Genomic DNA, 20,841 nt, shown 5'->3' with positions numbered 1-20,841 from the left:
CATGTCGGAACTGTGGGCTTGATTGTCTACACTGCCTTTTAACCCTAGGTTAAGGATTTTCTGACTTGTGCTTGAGCCTAGGGCTCTGTTATCCACAGTGCAATGTACGAAGCTGAGTCAAAGTAACCCTATCCCAGAGTGCTGGTGTTCTTCCCCTCTCCCTCTCCTGCCATGTGTCAACACTCTAACCTTATGAATGTGTTGCACTGTGGGAAAACTTTACTGCCCACCCAGTTTCCTAAGCAAAATATCAAATGATAATACTGCTAGACACCATGTTGGGGAACTACAGAGGTGGCTTTTGTCCAGGAATATAAGCCTCCGTCTTAATAGTACAAGGAGACTTTTATTGGTGAAAGAAATTCATTTTCCCCCCAGTAAACTTGAAAATACTTAATTCAGACATATAAGATAGTCCTCAAAGGTGTTATAGGAAGTCAAATAATAGGACTAAGAATAACTGTTGGACTAGAGAAATGAACTGAAAAGCAGCCTGTCTCTCTCTATTAAAGTGATTGAATAGGGCTTCTTCTGAGCTCAACTGTGTATAGGAATAAGGGATACCTGGGAGGCTGTGGGGAAGCTTTAAGGCTGGCTCCCACTCACTGCCCTCACAGTGCACGCTGCCTGGCTGCCTGTGTACATGCAGCCCCAGGAAGGGTGGGGAGCTCCAGGAGCATGGGGCAGAAAACGGAGCAAGAACAAGCGGTTGCCCTGTAGGGAGGGGAAGCGGCAGAGCTCCTGGCTCAGCACAGCTGGGAGAGGAACGGCTCCCGGCTGCCAGGATGTTGGGGGTCGCCTCCCTCCTGTTGCTTTGCTCTCTGCTCTGGGCAAGCTCAGTGCTCAGTGAAGAGGAGCTGGAGCCAATGCTGTAGGAGGCTGCATGGAGGTTTTGGGGCTGGCTCCCACTCGCTGCCCAGACAGTGCATGCTACCTGGGTCCCCCTGCGCATGCAGCCCTAGGGAGGGCAGGGGGAGCCAATGAGCAGAGTGGGGATGGCGGGAGTGCCCCTGCAAGGAGGAGGAGAAGCTGGGGTATTGGGGGTCATCTTTCCCCAGCTGTGCTGAGCTGGGAGCGCTGCTGCTCTCGATACCTGCAGGGCAGTTACTTAATCCCTGCTCCACTTTCTGCCCCTTCCCTGGGTCTGTGTGTGCAGGGGCACCCAAGCAGCGTGCACTAAAATCTGGCTGCGCTCTTGTGACCAGGAAGTAGCTCTCTTTGCAAAAAGCTTCTGATTGAAGACCCTTCTCAATTGAAAACCCTGCAGGCTCTCTGATTGTCTGCTAAACATGGGTCTGTAAGCATGCTATGAGCTGCTCCCATTTGCAAAGGGGAGGTGTAGCTTCCCATTGACTGTATCATAGATTGTCGACATAGGGAGGATTAAGGAAGTTGCCCCCAGAAACTCTGAAATACATATGGAGAACTTCTGGGACCTGAGTGAAGCCAGGGCTGCATGCACACAGGAAAGCAATAGGGCTCAGATCCTAGGTCCCAGCTTAACAAGGGTTTGGACCCTGCAGTGTCTTGGGACCCTAGATTCAAACCCTAGGTTAACACAATTGGTGTGTGGATGCAAGCGGGGTTAGGCCAGGGCTTACATTGCTGTGTAGACATATCCTTATCGTGCAGGTGTGGTCCCTATGGAAACTGCTAGCTAAAACAGATCTTGGGTGTGCATGAGCGACAGCTGCACAAGATCAGTTTTAGCTACCAGTGTCCATAGGGACCACACCTACTCCCTGAGTGTTCTTGCACACCCCTATCCCAGGATGCGAAGGATGGAGCGGGCCCAGCCATCTCTCAATTCCTTCACCAATACAGAATTTCACAGGATTAGGACTCTGTAGAAGCAAGGAATGAGGGAAGAATCCACGTGGACAACATATTTCAAAGAACCATGGTTATTATAAGGTAATTCGTCTGCATTTATATATTTATAAAAGTAACTTGTATTTTTTTAAAATAATGAAATAACATTTTGACTTTCACATTGGATAAAGTTGAGTATATGTCAAAGTTAAGCACAGAATTGGCGCCTAGATCAGAAAATTTTAAGCATTTCCATTAAAAACCATAAAAATGAAGAGAAACACTTTAATGAAACTGAAAACTGATTTTTAACTTAATTTTAATACAAATTTTTCTTGTTTTTGCAGAGACTGGGATTCTGATTTGTCAAATTTGATTGTGCTGACAAAGCAACAGGGAAAGAATGCCAAGTTCCAAAAGTAACTTGATGTTGTCAGGTGACATTTCAAATTTCAGGGAAATGGCAATTTCAAATGAGAGAGAGCCTGTTGAAAAGAGTACAACAAGTCTGATTGAGAACAATGGCTATCAAGACTCTGTATACATAAATGCAGCTAAAATTTTTCAAGGCATTCGTAATGAAAAGCCTCAGGATAAAATATTGGTAAGGTATGGTAATGAACTAGTGCCATCCCTACCAGATTTTAAAGATGAATGTTCCCAGCGCTCATCCTATGAACTGGCGTTTAGTGCTCTGAAATGTAAGTAGAAACTCTTTCCCTATATCGCTAGCAGAAATGATGCAGTGCAGAAAATATACAAAAACTACATGAAGTATTTAGGTTATGTATATCGGTATGATCACGTTTATTGATGGGCAGGAAGGATGGTTCAGTAGCTAGGGTGCTAGCCTGTGAATCTGGGATTACTTTACTTGGAGATTAGTTTTAAATTAACTAGCAACCCAGGACTGTTGAAATTGATGGCTGGTCATAGACAGTGTATTGGGAAGCAAGGTGGGCAGCCGTATTTATGAGAGCGCCAATGTGTATATTTGATCAGCCATGTCCAAGTGCTTTGGAGGAAACCCTTTTTTTTTAATCTGTTAAACTGTTTGTGAATACTGTACAAATTCTTGTTACAAAGCAAGATAATGTAAAACAAAGTACTTAGTTTTCATTATTTAAGTTTTTGGTCCAGTTTCCTGTAAAGGAAAAAGTGAGAATTCTGTCCATTGCAGCAATAAATAAATAAATAAATTTTTACTCCCCCTACAAACTGAACATGCAAAATTGACCATTATTAACAATCAATCATCCAAATTAAGAATCTGATTCTTCCCCTCGTCTGTTATTCCTTCATGGGAATAGGGCCACTGATTTTGAACTGAGAAGTTGATTTATGGGTTCTTCCATGTGGTAGGAAGGGGCGGGATTTGGCTCCTGGGGAGTAGCATGAGATTTGACCTTCAAAATATGCGGCGCTAGGATGAAGGGGGGACTGAGTGGAGGCCAGGACCACAGATAGCCTTTGTCTCCACACTGCCTTCTTCCCTACCTAGCCCTGTGAGAACACAGCTGGCTACTATATGCCAAACCTTATCCAACAGTGTAGTAGGGTACATTCCTTATCTTGATGACAGGGTCATATCAGGTTGATTGGCTAGCTCTGTGAAGAACTGCTCTAGACTAGTGCCAGATTACCTGTAGACCACCAGCAAGTCTCTGGGAGGGGCACCTGACTGAGCAATTGCTACTGCTCCTTGCTCAAGATCTCGCTAGTTTTGCTACCTTATGCTCCTAGATATGCAAGGTAACAAGCCCCCCACCCAACCCCCAAGAACAGACAATAGCTTAAAGAAACTATCAGTTTGAAATACACTACATCAAATTAATGTGCATTAAAAAATAGAGGCTGAAAAATAGACCTTTGAATGTTTCTTTAGAGGAATCCTCCAAAACCACCCTGTCAGTAAGAGGGAAAATAAAATAAAATGGACAGTCTCTTAAACATAAGAATAAATTAACACTGCATCCTCACCAAAATGGAGTTCAAGTATTCATATTGTTTGGCCACTTGTAAATAGTGTCAACTAGTTTTGTTCAGTGTTTGCTGGCTTGTAGCAGTAACTTCCCAGTTTACAGCTGACATTTCTGCTGTGTCCTCTAGTTGTACTTTCACATGTAATTTCACTCCTTTTTTGTGACTGAAAAAACAAAAATGCAGAAGTCCCAGATAACTAGACTCCAAGAAAGAGAAATCTTTCCAAAAGAAAACTGAGTAGAAAAGAGGAAAAAATTAACAGTGGCTGAACTGGCAAACATGGCATTTCTCTTTAGAAACTTTAGAGGCTGAACAAATGACCTACAGAAGTTGGTCCAGTAAAAGATATTACCTGATCCATCTTGTCATGCTAGTCCACTGAAACACCTACCTTTTGGCCATTTCAAGGACAAAGAGTTACATTTTGTGTCTGTACTCACTCCAAAAATAGACTCATGAGGGAGAGACACTGAGCACTGGCATCTTTTGTGGGATTTTAACAGTAGATGGTGGCAGGCTCAGCACTTTGCAGGATTTAGTTCAGTATGACTGCATCACAAAAGTGAGTCAGAATAAAAAATGAGAAACCATTTAGTATCCATGGGGACTACCTAAAATATGTGGTGACATCAGGTTTCCCTGGATCAAATAGAAAAGAGTAATTGTTCCTGACCAAATGCTAAGAAACTTTCATTGGGTAAAATTCAGAGGATATAGTAGCTAAACAATAGAAATTTGAGGAGAAGAAATAAAAGTGCATTCCTTCTCCCTGCTGCTATTGTGACCTTTTCATCTGAAAGATGTAGCATAGGCATCTTTCATCCAGCTCTGAATCTAAAGGCTAAGAAACTGTTACTCTCTATTCTTGGTGATACAGTGTTGCTTCTAATGTAGGAACAAAAATAATTCTTAGTGGTGAGGGGAACAGAGCACCAGAAAATGCAATGAACACAAAATATAGTATAGTTGAGAAAATCTTAAGGCTATCTTCTGGCAATCTTCTTCTCAAAAGTCTTGTGCACTAAATGTGAAATTAAGCACACTCAAGATAGGAACAAACAATTATTAACAATGGAAATTGCTTCCTGAAAAATTCAGAAAACTGAATTGTTCTTCACTGCCTTATGTATAACCAAGGGTTAAATTGAGATTTGCATTGCATGGGTGTTAATGGAGTGGGCATGGTTAGCAGAGCTTGGCTGGCCCAGACAAGCAATGCCCTTTAAAAGGATGGAGCTGAAGTCATTTGTGCATGTGCTATAGCAGTGCTGTCAGCTATGTTGTGCCTGCGTTGGGCACAATACTTCTGCCCAAACCAGCATGCAAGCCAAAGATAGTGTGCTGTTTTCTGCAATGAGTAGATGTCTGCTAGTCCTAATTTGTGAGTCAGAGGTCTGAACTGCAGTCATTTCAGTGGAGGAGAGTAGCAAGCAGATTAAGTCATGGAAGGAAGAGACTTAGCCACCAACCTTTCACTGAAACCGCAAAAAATTAAAGTAGCAAATCTGACACCAGATGCCTTTGGCCCTGAAGAAGAAGCCAAACAAAAGCAAAAGGATTGATGACTTACTTACTGAAGTGCTTAATATTTAAATCATAAAACAGATTAATTCGAGACCTACCTGCCATGGTGAGCGGCTGGTATGGGTGTGGGGGTTTGGCGGGGCTGGCAGGGCTTCCTACCCGGCTCTGCTTCCCTGCAGCTCCTAGGCGGCGGAGGCAGGGGCCAGGGCAGGACTCCGCTGCTCCCGCCGCAAGTGCCAGCTGCCGCAGCTCCCATTGGCCGGGAACCACCGCCAATGAGAGCTGTGGGGGCGGGGCCTGCGGGCGCTGGCAGCATGAAGACCCCTCAGCCACCTAGGAGCTGCAGGGGGCCATGCCAGTGGGAACCAGGAGCTCCCCACCCCAAAGTAAGCACCCCCTGCAGCCCCCAACCTCTGCCCCTAATCCTGAGCCCCCTCCCGTACACCCAAACCGTGAGCCAGCACCAGACTCTGCAAAAGTCACGGAGGTCAGGGAAAGTCACGGAATCTGTGACCTTTGTGACAGACTCGCAGCATTATCTATGAGATGAGAAAATAATTACACCTCATCTTGTCCCTTTGCTACTGAAACCAAGGGAAGGGTATTCATCAAAACAAACAGTGGCTCTAAACCATTCTTATACTCCTGGGGGAATTCTGCACCAAAAATTTAAAAATTCTGAGCACAATATTTTAAAATTCTCCAATTTTATTTGTCAAAATAACACAATATAATCACACCAGTTTCAATTATTTTTGGTCATTTATTTCAAAATACCTGTGAGCAAGTATATCTAATACAAACAACAAAAAAGATTCAGGAAATGTTCTTTGACAAATAGATTTCTAACTATGCATATTAATACAGAACTCTGAGTAATAATTCATTTAAACTACAATACAGAACCGTATTTCCTGCACCCCTTAGAAGCAGTGCAAAGGCTTGGGGGAGTTAGGGGTAATGGAGGAGCTGAGGGAGAGGGAAGTAAATTGCTGGGAAGGAGCCTGGGTGTGAACTTGGAGGGTTGTTGGATATGGGTGGGAAAAGTATGGAACAAATTTATTTGGGGGGCGGGGAGGGATTGTTAGAGAGCTTCCCCCATGCAGACCCTGGCTGACCCCTAGCCTCTCCCATTCAGTCAGGCACATCTGCCCCTGTTCCCTTGTGTTCCTGCATCCCCGTGTGTCCTTGCACCCCCTCTCCACATGTGTCCCTCCACCCCCATTCAGACACCCACTCCCCCCATCACCATGATAGATAAAGGAAATGCGGTGGATCTAATTTACCTAGATTTTAGTAAAGCGTTTGATACTGTGCCGCACGAGGAATTACTGGTTAAATTAGAAAAGATGGGGATCGATATGAAAATCCAGAGGTGGATAAAGAACTGGTTAAAGGGGAGACTGCAGCGGGTAGTACTGAAAGGGGAACTGTCGGGTTGGAGGGAGGTCACCAGTGGGGTTCCTCAAGGTTCGGTTTTGGGTCCGATTTTATTTAATCTATTCGTTACTGACCTCGGAACCAAATGTAGGAGTGGGCTGATAAAGTTTGCGGATGACACAAAGTTGGGAGGTATTGCCAATTCGGAGAAGGATCGGGATATTTTGCAGGGAGACTTGGATGACCTTGTAAATTGGAGTAACAATAATAGGATGAGATTTAATAGTGGGAAGTGTAAGGTGATGCATTTAGGGATGACTAACAAGAATTTTAGTTATAAGTTAGGGACGCATAGGTTGGAAGTGACGGAGGAGGAGAAGGACCTCGGAGTCCTGGTTGATCGCAGGATGACTATGAGTCGGCAATGTGACGTGGCTGTGAAAAAAGCTAATGCGATCTTGGGATGCGTTAGGCGAGGTATTTCTAGTAGGGACAGGGAGGTGCTGCTTCCGTTATACAAGGCGCTGGTGAGACCTCATTTGGAGTACTGTGTGCAGTTCTGGTCTCCTATGTTTAAAAAGGATGAACTCAAACTGGAACGGGTACAGAGAAGGGCCACTAGGATGATCCGAGGAATGGAAAACCTTTCCTATGAAAGGAGACTCGAGGAGCTCGGTTTGTTTAGCCTAACCAAAAGAAGGCTGAGGGGGGATATGATTGCTCTCTTTAAATATATCAGAGGGATTAATACCAAGGAGGGAGAGGAATTATTTCAGTTTAGTAGTAATGTGGATACGAGAACGAATGGATATAAACTGGCCGTGGGGAAGTTTAGGCTTGAAATTAGACGAAGGTTTCTAACCGTCAGAGGGGTAAAATTTTGGAACAGCCTTCCGAGGGAAACGGTGGGGGCGAAGGACCTCTCTGGCTTCAAGATTAGGCTTGATAAGTTTATGGAGGGAATGGTTTGATGGGATAATGTGATTTTAGTCAATTAGGCATTAACGGGCCATCGCGGGTAAAATGAGGGTCCGGCTGTAGAATCTTGCCTGTATGCTCGGGGTTCTGCTGATCGCCATATTTGGGGTCGGGAAGGAATTTTCCTCCAGGGTAGATTGGCAGAGGCCCTGGAGGTTTTTCGCCTTCCTCCGCAGCATAGGGCAGGGGTCGCAGGCTGGAAGATTCTGTTGTGGGTGAGTCAGCTTTTGTGGCCTGCATCATGCGGGAGGTCAGACTAGATGACCATATTGGTCCCTTCTGACCTTAAAGTCTATGAGTCTATGAGTCTATGTGGCCTTGCAACCCCTCCCCTTGTCCCCATGTGTCTCTGTGCCCCCACTCAGCCACCCCCTGTCCCTATGTAGCTCTGCACCCCCTCCCCCATCACCATGTGACCATGCACCTCCCTCCCCCTGTGGCCCTGCGCCTCCAATCCCATTCAGTCCCTGCACCAGTCTGTCCTCCCCCACTAGCCCTTATGAGCCTCCATCTCCTGACCTTGCATCTCCTGTGAAGAAGGCAGGCTCTTTCTCTTTCCTAGTTGACTGGGAGCTGCTGCTGTGTTCTATTGCCACAGCGCCCTCTGGTGGGCAAAAGATGGAACTGTAGCAATTTTTTGGCAGAAGCTTTTTTTCTGCGCAAAAAATTTAAAATATGCATGGCTCATTAATTATTTAATCCCCCAGCAGTAATTCTCCTCACTTTTTGGTTATGGTGGGTTACGAGACACAGGTTGCATTTGGGTGGATATTTTTTTTTATTTGATATGTTTAAAGTAAATGTATTATCTTGAGTACTTGTCTCCTGAGACATCTGTCACTGCATGCCCTTATATATTGAGAGTGCAATTTAGCTGAATCATTTTATGCTTCCAAACTAGACTGGATAGTCTTCTCACTAGCTAAGAATACTACTATATCTTGGAGAATGTCTTCTCTTCCTCTTCTCTCCTTGCCACCACCCCAAAAATATACCTCCATAGAAGAAAAACGGTGGGGTGTCAGCAGAAATTAGGAGGTCTTTTTAATCTTCCAACTGTGCACCTGTTATTTAAGAGTGAATAAATGAATCATGGCACAGTATGAACAGAATCCTTTAATAAAGTATTACTTAATGTAAGGGTGCCAGAACTGAACAGTCTACTTCATTGTAAATTAGCAAGTGCAGCAATTTTCCCAGTGTGAAGTGAGGTTCATAGATCTAGCAGCAGGAGGCAGGGCTTTCTTGTCCTTTCATTTGCTTTCCTGATGAGGGCAAGTGCAACAGTGGGCAAAGCTGTCTGAAACCACTTAGTGATGTCAAACAACCTTGCAGTAGCGACACATTTGAACAAGTATGGGCACTGTTTTATGCTGCCTCTCCTTTCTGGGCATAGAAGTCTTTAATAGTCATGCATACCATTCCATAACTAAATACTATTGTGGATTTAGTTGAGTCAAAGGTACCAAGAAAAGTATTCTCTCCATGGCAGGTGTGTGGTTTTTTTTTTTTAAAGTAATATGCAGGTACAGTGCAGTAATATTAACCTATTTTCTTCAGAAGAAAATCCTTGGAAGTGCTCTGAAAGAAAAAAGTCTGAAGCAGCATTAGTGAATGCTGTGTCCTAGAGCTGGGAATGTCATCTACCATTCTCATTTCCAGGGTTCCTCAGAAGATGAGTGAAATTCTGGCCCCATTGTTGCCAATTATGTCAATTTTGCCATTGACTTCAGTGGGGCCAGGATTTCACCCTATGTCTCCAGAAGGGGGAGAGAACTTAAGCCATCCCCACTTCTATAACTAATAGTGTATATGGCAGACAGGCATCTTTGCCTTAAGGAGCCACTATTGGGAAGTCTATAAAGTAGAAATAGCTATATTGAAATACTTGAGGGATCAAGACACCTATGTAACTTTCATATATTTATAAATTTAAGCATTTAAGAAACCTAATGTACATTTTAAAATGTTTTGCACTGAACTTATAATACTCTGACATGAATGGCAGATCTGAATTCAGCTACCTTGATATTTTACTTTTTGCAGTTAAATTAGTACTTTAAGCAATATCAGAAGATTTTAACAATTTACTATGTCTTTAAACTATTAATTTATTTTTCAATCTTTGCCTTGGTTATGAATTTTATTGACTTACACTACAAACTTTACAGTATTGTACAAATGTATTTAACCAGTATTTTCTTCTCTTGCAGATCAAGATCTACTTGAAAATATATTGTTAGATAGCTGTTTTTACCCATGTCAGTCAATAGTAAGTAACTTTCTGTTAGAAAGTAAGCTACTTTATAGTGCAGTTCATTATTATATGTATCTAGCATCTTTTTCATTCTGAAGGATACTGAAGTACTTTTAAATCTTATTTTACCTTTTGAAGCTTCATACAATTTAGACCTGTTAAATCGCCGGGCTAAATTTTCAGCTGTGGGGAGAGGGAGAGGAGAGGGGAATTATAAATGCATACAACAGAAAAATAGTTGTACAAAGGAACCTACTCATACTGAAGATTCAGCCGTTTATGCTTGCCATTTGTAGGCATGCTTTGTAAGGGGTTGACAACTTTGAATAGCCAGAATGTTAAAGGGAATACTTAAACTAAGAAGTTTGAAAATGTTCTAAAGCTTATTATACTCTTAATTTTGAATTAATTTAGTAGCACTCGTGGCGTGGAAATTTTGACAGCTAAAGAAATTCTGGAGTCTTCTGTTTTCTCCTCAAGAAGGGGGAGGCTCAGCAGAAACTTCCCTCATGTTGTTACTTCAGTCAAGTTCAACCCTTTTCTGGAAAGGCAATATTTAGAGATGAGGACTCAGGGTGACATTTCCATCCTTGTTGTGGCCTCTTTTTGCAAAATATAAGGGCAGAGCAATTTAAAGAGGCCATAAAATCCTGTATTTAACCAGGGGAGGATTTCCCTGGAGCACAGAGGACAGCGGAAGCCAGCCATAGGCTGTCTTTGGTGCACCCCAACTCAAGCTGTGATGTGTAGGGCCGGAGCAGCGTATGTAAGGTGTGGCTGCAGCATGCAGTGCTGCAGAGATTTCAACAGTGCGGCAGCCCATATGGCAGCCTGAGGAGGCTGCTGTGACTTACACAGGCCACCAGGGCTGTCTGTTACTTCAGGAGCTTCTCCAGTCCCCAAAGCAGCCCAGGACCAGGAGGGTGGCTAAAAGTCTCCTTTAGCCCTCATAGACTTAAAGGCCTGAAAGGACCATCATAATCATCATGTCTGACCTCCTCCATGTTGCAGGCCAGAAAACATCACCCACCGACCCCTGTAATAGATCCATAACCTCTGGCTGAGTTACTGAAGACTTCAAGTTAGAGAATTCACCATTTACTCCAGTTGAAACCTACAAGTAACCTGTACCCCATGCTGCAGAGAAAGACGAACCCCCCGTACCCCAGGGTCTATGCCAATCTGCCCTGGGGGGAAATTCCTTCCTGACCCCAAATATGATGATCATCTGGACCCTGAGCGTGTTGGCAAGATTCACCAGAGAGACACCTGGGAAAGAATTCACTGCAGTAACTCAATCCCTCCCCCTCTAGAATCCCGTCGCTGGCCGTTGGGGATATTTGCTATTAGCAGTCACAGATGGGCCACATGCAGTCTCATCATACTGTCCCCTCCAAAAATTGATCAAGCTCAATCTTGAAGCCATCGCGGAGGGTTCCCTCATCGCCAGAATGGCCCTCCAGGCTTCTCTCAATTCTGCAGACATATTTGATTGCTACATCTGTTGTTAGGCATTGTGCTTCCTGGCTACATCTCTGGCTTCAAGACTAAGCTTGATAAGTTTATGGAGGGGATGGTATAATGGGATAGCCTAATTTTGGCAATTAATTCGTCTTTGACTACTAGCGGTAAATATGCCCAATGGCTTGTGATGGGATGTTAGATGGGGTGGGATCTGAGTTACTACAGAGAATTCTTTCCCGGGTATCTGGCTGGTGAGTCTTGCCCACATGCTCAGGATTTAGCTGATCGCCATATTTGGGGTCGGGAAGGAATTTTCCTCCAGGGCAGATTGGCAGAAGCCCTGAGGGTTTTTCGCCTTCCTCTACAGCGTGGGGCACGGGTCACTTGCTGGAAGTTTCTCTGCACCTTGAAGTCTTTAAACCATGATTTGAGGACTTCAATGGCTCAGACACAGGTTTGATACAGGAGTGGGTGGGTGAGATTCTGTGGCCTGCATTGTGCAGGAGGTCAGACTAGGTGATCATAATAGTCCCTTCTGACCTTAAAGTCTATGATTCTATGATCTGTCCGGGTTTCCGAGGGAAGTTCAAGCCACAATCGAGGACTTACCTTTTGAAAGCCAAAAACTGTTTGCGGACAACACCAATGCGTCCTTGCACATCTTGAAGGACTCACAGGCGACCTTGAAGAAACTTGGAATTTGTCCCTCCAAATAAAAAGAAACAGGGCAGATTTTACAACCCACGATTCCGCACTGGCCAATACACTCAGGGCCGGCTCCAGGCACCAGGCAACCAAGCTGGTGCTTGGGGCGGCACCTGGAGGGGGGCGGCGCGGCGCTCAGGCAGCCGGGGAGAGCGGGGCCACAGCCGGGCTCACCGCCCTCCCCCCGGCGCTCTGGCCGCCCTCCCCCGGCTGCCGGGGCTCGCCGCCCTGCGCTCTGGCCGCCGGGGGGAGAGCCGAGCCCCAGCCGGGGCTCGCCGCCCTCTCGCCGCCCTGCCCCCGGCGCTCTGGCCGCCGGGGGGGGGGAGAGCCGAGCCCCCGCCGGGGCTCGCCGCCCTCCTCCCAGGGCTCCGGCCGTCCTCCCCTCCAGCGCCCTCCCCCCGGCCGCCGGGGGGAGAGCCGAGCCCCCGCCGGGGCTCGCCGCCCTGCCCCCGCCGGGGCTCGCCGCCCTGCCCCCGGCGCTCTGGCCGCGGGGGGGGGGGAGCCGAGCCCCCGCTGGGGCTCGCTGCCCTCCTCCCAGGGCTCCGGCGCCCTCCCCCCGGCCGCCGGGGGGAGAGCGGAGCCCCCGCCGGGGCTCGCCGCCCTGCCCCCGGCGCTCTGGCCGCCGGGGGGGGGGAGCCGAGCCCCCGCCGGGGCTCGCTGCCCTCCTCCCAGGGCTCCGGCCGCCCTCCCCCCCCCCGGTGCCCTGCCCCCGGCCGCTGGGGGGAGAGCGGAGCCCCCGCCGGGGCTCGCCGCCCCCCCCGGGCTCCGCCCCCGCGGGGGGGGGGGGGGGCAGCCGGAGGCTTTTTTGCCTGGGGCGGCAAAAAAGCCAGAGCCGGCCCTGAATACACTCAACCCCAATGACACTGTGACCAGTGCCGCAAACAACGTCAGTCTAGACACCGGCAGCCCCAAGATCATCCGTCCATGTCTCAACCATCTACTTCCAGGCAAACATTTTGAGTGTTGGTCGAGGACACGAGAACCTCACATTCCCTAATTCGGGATTTACATTTTGTCACCATATTACCCAGTCTGGAAGACCATCACTACAGACAAATGGGTTCTGGAAATTATCCAGCAGGGTTACTCCATCCCCTTTATTTCTATTCCACCTATCCATTCCTCTTCCCCGTCCCTCCTCAGGGACCCCTCTCACAAGCACATGTTACAACAGGAAATAAACCATCTACAGTTAGGTGCTGCGGAACCTGTACCAGTTCAACACAGGGCGGGAGAAGATTTTATTTCTATTATTTTCTCACTCAGAAAAAAATTGGGGAGAGTGGAGGCCCATAATGGATTTATGGAAACTCAACAAGTTCATGAAAACACAACATTTCAAAATGGTGACTCTATCCACAATAATTCTGACATTGGAGAAAGGAGATTGACTCTCGGCCCTCGACCTACAAGACACTTACTTTCATATTACCATCCATCTGGCACACAGACGATTCCTGCACTTCACCCTAGGGAAACAACATTTCCAATAAAGAGTGCTTCCTTTCGCCTTTTCACCGCCCCAAGGGTCTTTTCCAAAGTTCTTGCCGACATGACTGCTCACCTCCACAGGCAGAAGGTGATGATCTTTCCATGTTTAGATGACTGTCTTCTAAAGGCACCAATGCAACAGGCAGCAACCAATGCCACTTACACAACAATAACCCTTTTTATGGCCTTGGGCTTACAAATAAATCTTCAGAAGTCCACTGCGATACCTACCCAACATTTGGAGTTTATAGGGGCAATCTCAAGGTGACAGCGAGATTACCCCAACGCTTCCTCACTTTAACCAATCTAATTACAACAGTTAGGGGCAGCCCACAAACGTCCGCCAGAATGTGCTTACAAGTTTTGGGGCACATGGCGCTACAACGTTTGTTGTAAAATATGCCAGGCTCCACATGAGATGTTTACAGGCCTGTCTCCTCACGGTCTATAGTCTGCACAGACACTCCCTCAACAGACATCTCATGATGCCTCGCAGAGTAAAGCACTTGCTCGTATAGGGACACACCCTACCAACACCTGCTCAGGTGTTCCCTTCCTACAAAAAGTTCTATCTGTGACGATCACCACAGACGCTTCCCTCCTGGGTTGGGGGGCACACTTACGCGACAATACCATCCAGGGTCGCTGGTCCCTAGCAGAATCCAATCTCCACATAAACTTACTGGAGCTAAGGACAGTCTGAAATGCTTGCCAGCACTTTCTTCCTCTAATTCACAACAAGACTGTAAAGATTCTCATGGACAATCTAGCAACCATGTTTTATATAAACTGCCAAGGGGGGCTCGATCATATCCCCTCTGTTCAGAAATAGTTCATCTCTGGCAATGGTGCATCACCAACAGCATAGACATTCTGGCATCCTATTTGCCCGGTCGCCAGAACGCAACAGTAGATCAACTAATCAGAGACTTCTCCCAAACCCACGAGTGGGAGATGGATCCCGAAATCCTCAAAGCCATATTCAAACAATAGGGATTCCCCACCGTAGACCTTTCTGCTACTGCCCACAATGCCAAGTGTCTTCAGTACTGCTCTCGGGCCGGAGTGGGACACAACTCCCAGGGCGACGCCTTCCTTCTGAAATGGGATGCTCCACTGCTGTATGCCTTTCCTCCAATCCCATTACTGAGTCATGTCCTTCACAAGACCTCCACAACAGAACGATCAAAGGGTCAAACTACATCCAAACAAAGACTATCCAAATGGATATCGCCATGTATCCAGTTGTGTTACCAAAACAACAATCTGCCTGCTCCCTCCGGAGTTTGCACACACTCCACCAGAGCGATGTCGACACTGTGGCCTTTCTCAACAATGTGCCCATCACAGACATTTGTAAAGCAGCTACATGGGCATCAGTCCATACCTTTACTAAACACTATGCTTTAGAACAATCAACTGTAGACATTCAGTTTGGACTCTCAGTGCTATCCAGTGTACATAAACCAACTCTGAAGCCCCTCCCCTCCACTGAGGGGCACTACTCAACAGTCACCTAAAGTGGGGCACCCACAGGGACACTCCTCGAAGAAGAGAAGGTTACTCAACTTGTGCAGTAACAGAGGTTCTTCGAGATGGTTGTCCCTGTGGGTGCTCCACTACCTGACTTTGGAGTTTCACACTGATCCTCAGGAGGTAGAGAAGAACCTGGGGGAGGGTTGGCTGCGCACACTAGGTAGACACTCGGAGCGGTGCAAGACAGCGGTGCTACACATGCGCGGCCAACCTGGGCACTGATACTACAGATCTCAGAATTACAAGTGCAGGGCACTAAGACACCTAAAGTGGAGAACCCACAGGGACAACCATCTAGAAGAACCTCAGTTAGTGCACAAGGTGAGTAACCTTCTCCTCAATGATGGTTCTCCGCTCCCCTCTCCCCCAGATGAAATTTTCCTCATTGCATTTTTAGGTCTGGGTATATTTAATCCTGGTTTTGTGTGACATGTGGGCGGGCAGGGATGCAATAGATGACCTCTTGAGGTCATTCCAATCCTATATTTCTAAGATTTCATGATCTATATTCAAAGAAATAATGAAAGCTGCTTGGAGAGGTTAGCTTTTTATCATAATATTTCATAAAGTTATCAATAACTTTGTCTACAGTTTTGTATTAAAAGCTGTATACTTTACAAAACCTAAACCTTCACGTTCTCAGCTTATTTAATACCCAGTATTAAGCTGAACTTTAAAGGAGCAAAGTTAGTATTGTGGTTAAGACAGGAGACTTAAGTGCCCAGGTTTGAAAATTTTAGCATAATATCACCTAAAGCCAAATTTAGGCACTTAAATAAGGGGTAAGCATCTCCATATCTCATTGACTTAATGACTTCAAACCTATCTTACAGTACTGTGCACCTTTGAAAGTCAGGACACTTATGTAGGTGCCTAAATATGGATTTTAGGTGGCTGACTTCAGATATCCAAGTTTGGAAAACCGTTGCTACTCAATATCTTTGCACTTCAGTCTGCCGATTAGTAAAATAAAGATATTTCCCTAATTCATGGGTTTATTGTGAGGATCAATTCCTTTTTTTCTAGTTAACATACTTTGTATACTTATACCTATATATATAAAAATACCATTTCTTACCTTCCTCTTTAACTTATGTGTGAATGTATTGCACATGAATGGAATTAGATTTATAGTTTAGGGGATTGAAGTTCATACAACAGATACAGCTTGGCAGCAGTAGTGCCACCCTACCCTGAGAATGAGCCTCAACTCTTATCTGATGAGAGAACCCCTAGGGCTGAAAGTAATCTATTCATGCTCATTCAGTCCTGGATGCCCTTGCTAATTCCAACAAGATTTTGAATTAGTGTCAGTTGTGGAAAATTTCTAATAAGAATGCTGAGGACAGCATGGAAATAATTTTTCTGTGGTAGCAGTGGTTGAATCAATACTGATTTTTTAAAAAAATCTTACACTTTGAATGTTATGCAATAAAATGAAAAGCTATTAAAAAGGTATTGTGTGCTTCTCTTACCTTGAATATTATTGACTGTACAACAGTCAAATTCTACTTCTAAAATGATCTTTATGAACAGGAAAATTTGAACACTTTTGCCAACAACTTAACATTTAAAGCTGCCTACTGTAACTTTTCTGTTACCAGTCGGATGAAGAGGAATATTGTTCTAATATATCTGCAATCTGCTGCAAAAGAGAACAATATAGTTGGAGGGTGAGGGGAAAATTATAATTGTAAACTCTAAAGGAAAGAAATGTAACCATTTTTTTTCTTCACCTTGGAGAACTAAAAGTTTGGGTGTTTCAATAAAAATAGTTAATAAAAGTCTGTCTTATTGATGAAAAGGTAGGCACTTAAAATCATGTCTCTACCTATTTTTCATTCAAAATAAGTCTCCATAATACATAGCGATCTCTCTAAAGGAAACACCTACGTCGACTCTTATGTGTAGTCCTAATGAAAACGTAGTTCTTCTGTGAGTGTAAGCGTCTGGATGTGGATCTCTTTGTATGATTGGGACCTGTTTTGTTTCCATTTCTCTAAATGGTTATTTTCCTATTGCAGCCAGATGAATTGACCAGCTTAATAGTTGTAATGTTGTATGACCTCCAAGATCGAAAGTTTCAAACCCGACAGATTTCTGATGAAGAGGAATCAATACCAGAAGTGAGAGATGTAGAACGTTATCTATACAGGTATATGTTATAGGTAATTTTCTAAGTGGGCATAAATATAGACTTTTATAAACTATAATAGGTTTTTAAAATTGCAAATATTGTAAACATCTGTTTTCATCTCAAGCCATAGTGAGCTTCTTTAAAGATGATTTGGTTTCAAAGAGAAACTTCTGGATTCCTAAAGTTAAGATTAAACTTGTATTTAGTCAAAACTGCTGATGGAATACTTTTGAAGTAAAAATGTAGTGCCTTATTTCTGTTGCTTATCTGATGGAAAAATCCAGAAAACCTCAGACCAAGTCAATATGAAAAATCATTACTCCATCATTCAATAAACAGATTCAGAAAGATGAGCATGGTGTGGTAAAGAACCAAGGAATCTCTGTAAAACACCTAACAGCCTTGCATTCTGCTCTACCGTACTTCCTCTAGGTTATTTTAGAGGTACTTTCATAAGACATCGAACAAAGAATCTGATAAGTCTCATATTTAAAGTAATGCCAAATCATTCCCTCTGCAGTATATTTACTTAGCAAAGCCACTGGATTCGTGGGAGAATATGGTCTCACTATTGAATTTAGAACAGCCTGACGAGTTGCTGAACAGATTTGTGTCAGGCACCCCTTGAGGACAGTAAAGGTATCTTTGCACTGGAGCTGGAAGATGTAATTTCTGGCTTGTAATTTCTGCTATTTAAGATCACGGTAGCATGCTAAAAATAGAAGTATAGCTGCACTGGCACAAGCAGTTGGATGGGCTAGCTGCCCTGAGTACAGTCCTGTCCAAGACCCTTGGTACATAGTCAGAGCTTGCATGGATATGTCTACTTGAACTGGAAATTATATCTTCCAGCTCCAGTTGAAATATATTCTAAGTACTTTAGAGACAAAAAGACCATCATGGCTGAGGAATGGTAAGCTTAAATCCTCCTTTCTGTTCAAATCCTGATTATCCAGGGTTTGTGTACAGGGGCTGGGGATGGGAATTATCAGGAATCTTCCTTCCTGCTTTTCTAAATTACAGAGGTATAGTAAAACTATTTTGCAGTTGCTATTGCATCTGTTGTATGGCTTCTATGTAGGGTATGTTTCACAAATCAGTTGGCCAGGCCCCTGAGCATGCCCAAAACATTTTCTGCACTGCTGCTGATTGAGCCCCTGCAGAGCAGTTACATGACATGCTAGAAAATGCATGCAGCAGCCTGTTTGACTCTAGTTCTGTTGCCTATTGGGCCTGTGAGCCAGAATGTGGTGAGGATATGAGCCTGAGTGAACAAAGCAAAAATGCCAAAGATTGCCCAAATATAATTTTGTGATGTTCCTCACAAATTCAGAGCTAAATTATACTATGCTTCTGACTGAGGAAGCATTTCCATTATAAAAAAGTTTCCTGTTTCTAATTTTCTGAAAAAGATAAATGAATGCCTTCAGCCACCTGATTAATTTTGTAAGGATTTGTACAACATCCTTTCACTGTGAAAAATAGTTCCTACTAAAAGCGCAAAAGAAAATAGTAGATAAAAGGTTTTCTCAATTACTTACATAATATTAATATAGTCAAATAGATTTTGCTCTTTAAAATATCCTGGATTATCTTTCCCCTTCCTGTCCCCAAGAAACCCCTCTGCCCTTTCTACACCAGTCTGTGGCCTTTTCAGCTACATTTCTTCTTCGAGTGCTTGCTCATGTCCATTCCATGCTAGGAATGTGCACCCCATGTGCACAGTTGCTGCAGATTTTTCCCTCAGTGGCATATGTAGGACTGACACTAGTGTCGTCTGTGTTGCTCATGTCCATTCCATGATCCACCCTCCTACCCCTCTCAGAGTTACTGGCAAGAAGGAACTTAGAGTGTGTGGGGGCTGACGTTGTCTCTTATAGCGGCACATATGCGTGTGGTTCCAGAGGGTGCTAGAGCCGGCCCTATGGGTACCACTGAGGGAAAAAATCTCTGGCAAATGTGCATCTGGCGCGCACCTCGAAGAACAACAACAGTTATGAAAGGTCAGTAACCGTTTCTTATTCCTCCTGGATTAAAAGCTAAATTGGGAGCTATTCAACAGTCCAGTGGTTGTCACACTTTTCCATATTTGAAACTCCTTCCACCGAATCAGGACTCCACTCCCATTTAGCAATATGGGAAGCATAGGATGGTTGTTGGGCCCCCGTGGTGAAAAACATGCAATATTCAACATTCTTTTTGGTGAAAGAATATCAGTTGAAAGTAGCTGTTTGGTTATAAAGCTTGGAAGAATAACACTATTCAAATTCAAGTCTTGGGCTTCTGGGGGATGGGAAAGAGAGAGTAAAGCTTCAAATATTCCAAGAACCCTTAAACAACAGTAGAGGTTAGAAAAACTTAGCATATATACTGAAAGTTGAGAAAAGATGTATGTAACCCTACCGCTTTCTTTCAACACAATATCTCCATTAAAAAAGCCTGCTGAACATATAGTTTTGGCTTTTACAATAGGTGGTAGGTTAAAAGTGGCTGAAAGTGCCATTGACTGCTGCTGAATGGAAGTGTGGCACTTTGGAGAAGTAGAATGTTTAAAGTATTATTTTTCTTCTCCAACTCATTATTGCCACCCCAACAATTGGGAAGAAGGATGGTCTAAAGTACTGTTTAGAGTGCTAGCCTGGGACTCTGGAGACCCAGTTCCCTGCTCCACCACAGACTTCAAATACAACAAAATCTGTCCCGGCTGGTCAAAAGAGCTTACTAAGTATAAGACAAGAGACCACAGGTTGATGTAACAAATAGTGGAAAAGAATGGTAACAATGAGACAAAACTGGTTATCATGAAAAGCAGTGATTGCAGCACACCAGATTCATAATTATTGTCTATTTTTTGTAGGCATTGTGGTATTGCAGAGTTTTAAGGAGAGTTTTGAAAAAGGTCAATGTTTATAGGAGCTCCTATGTATGAAGGGTGACATAGGAGAAAGCGTGAAGGTGGTGGGTTGAAGATTTAACAAATGGTCAATGATTGGCATAGTGGACATGTGGGTCAGCATCTGGATAGTGTATGGGATACTAGGCCCTTAAGGGTATTTCTACACTGCAGTTAAAAACACCTGCGGCTGGCCTGTGTCAGCTGACTCAGGCCCATGGGGCTTGGACTACCAGGTTGTTTAATCGTGGTGTAGATGTTCAGGCTTGGGCTGAGCTGACCCCATCAGGGGGTAAGGTCCCAGAGCCCAAGCTCCAACCTGAGCCTGAACGTTTACACTGCAGTTAAACAGCTCTGTAGTCTGTGCCTCATGAATTCGAGTCAGCTGACACAGGGCAACTATGGGTGTTTTTAATTGTAGTGTAGACATACCCCCATAAGCCAAGACGAATTCAGGCTTCATCAATGAGCCATGTTTCAAGTTTAGATGGCCAAATGAGATGCTGCACAAAGTAGATTGTGCAGATATTCAAAATATGATACATGCTAGACTGTGTTCCTCAAGCTTTGGAACCGCCCATCCCACATGAGTAGGTTCAGATACATGCATAGTTCTGTTGGACTCTGGGTTTGGTTCTCCCCTTTTTGGAACTCAGATGCTCTGCTGGGCTCCATTCCTCC

At 44.7% G+C, this 20,841-nt stretch overlaps 1 protein-coding gene across 1 annotated transcript in view; it reads left to right on the top strand.

Moving 5' to 3' along the window:
* Positions 1–2,215: 2,215 nt before the first annotated feature.
* Positions 2,216–20,841, top strand: part of NSUN7 (NOP2/Sun RNA methyltransferase family member 7) — a 47,137-nt gene continuing 28,511 nt past the window's right edge. Inside the window, exons 1-3 of the mRNA XM_065405592.1 lie at positions 2,216–2,513; positions 9,891–9,949; positions 17,155–17,285. Of these exons, the coding sequence (XP_065261664.1) occupies positions 2,216–2,513; positions 9,891–9,949; positions 17,155–17,285 (488 nt within the window). The remainder of the gene's footprint in view (positions 2,514–9,890; positions 9,950–17,154; positions 17,286–20,841) is intronic.

The sequence above is a fragment of the Emys orbicularis genome, chromosome 5 (genome assembly GCF_028017835.1).
Source record: "Emys orbicularis isolate rEmyOrb1 chromosome 5, rEmyOrb1.hap1, whole genome shotgun sequence".
NCBI classification, from domain to species: Eukaryota; Metazoa; Chordata; order Testudines; family Emydidae; genus Emys; species Emys orbicularis.
Note: the sequence above shows the minus strand (reverse complement) of the source record. Positions and strands in the feature narration are given on the sequence as shown.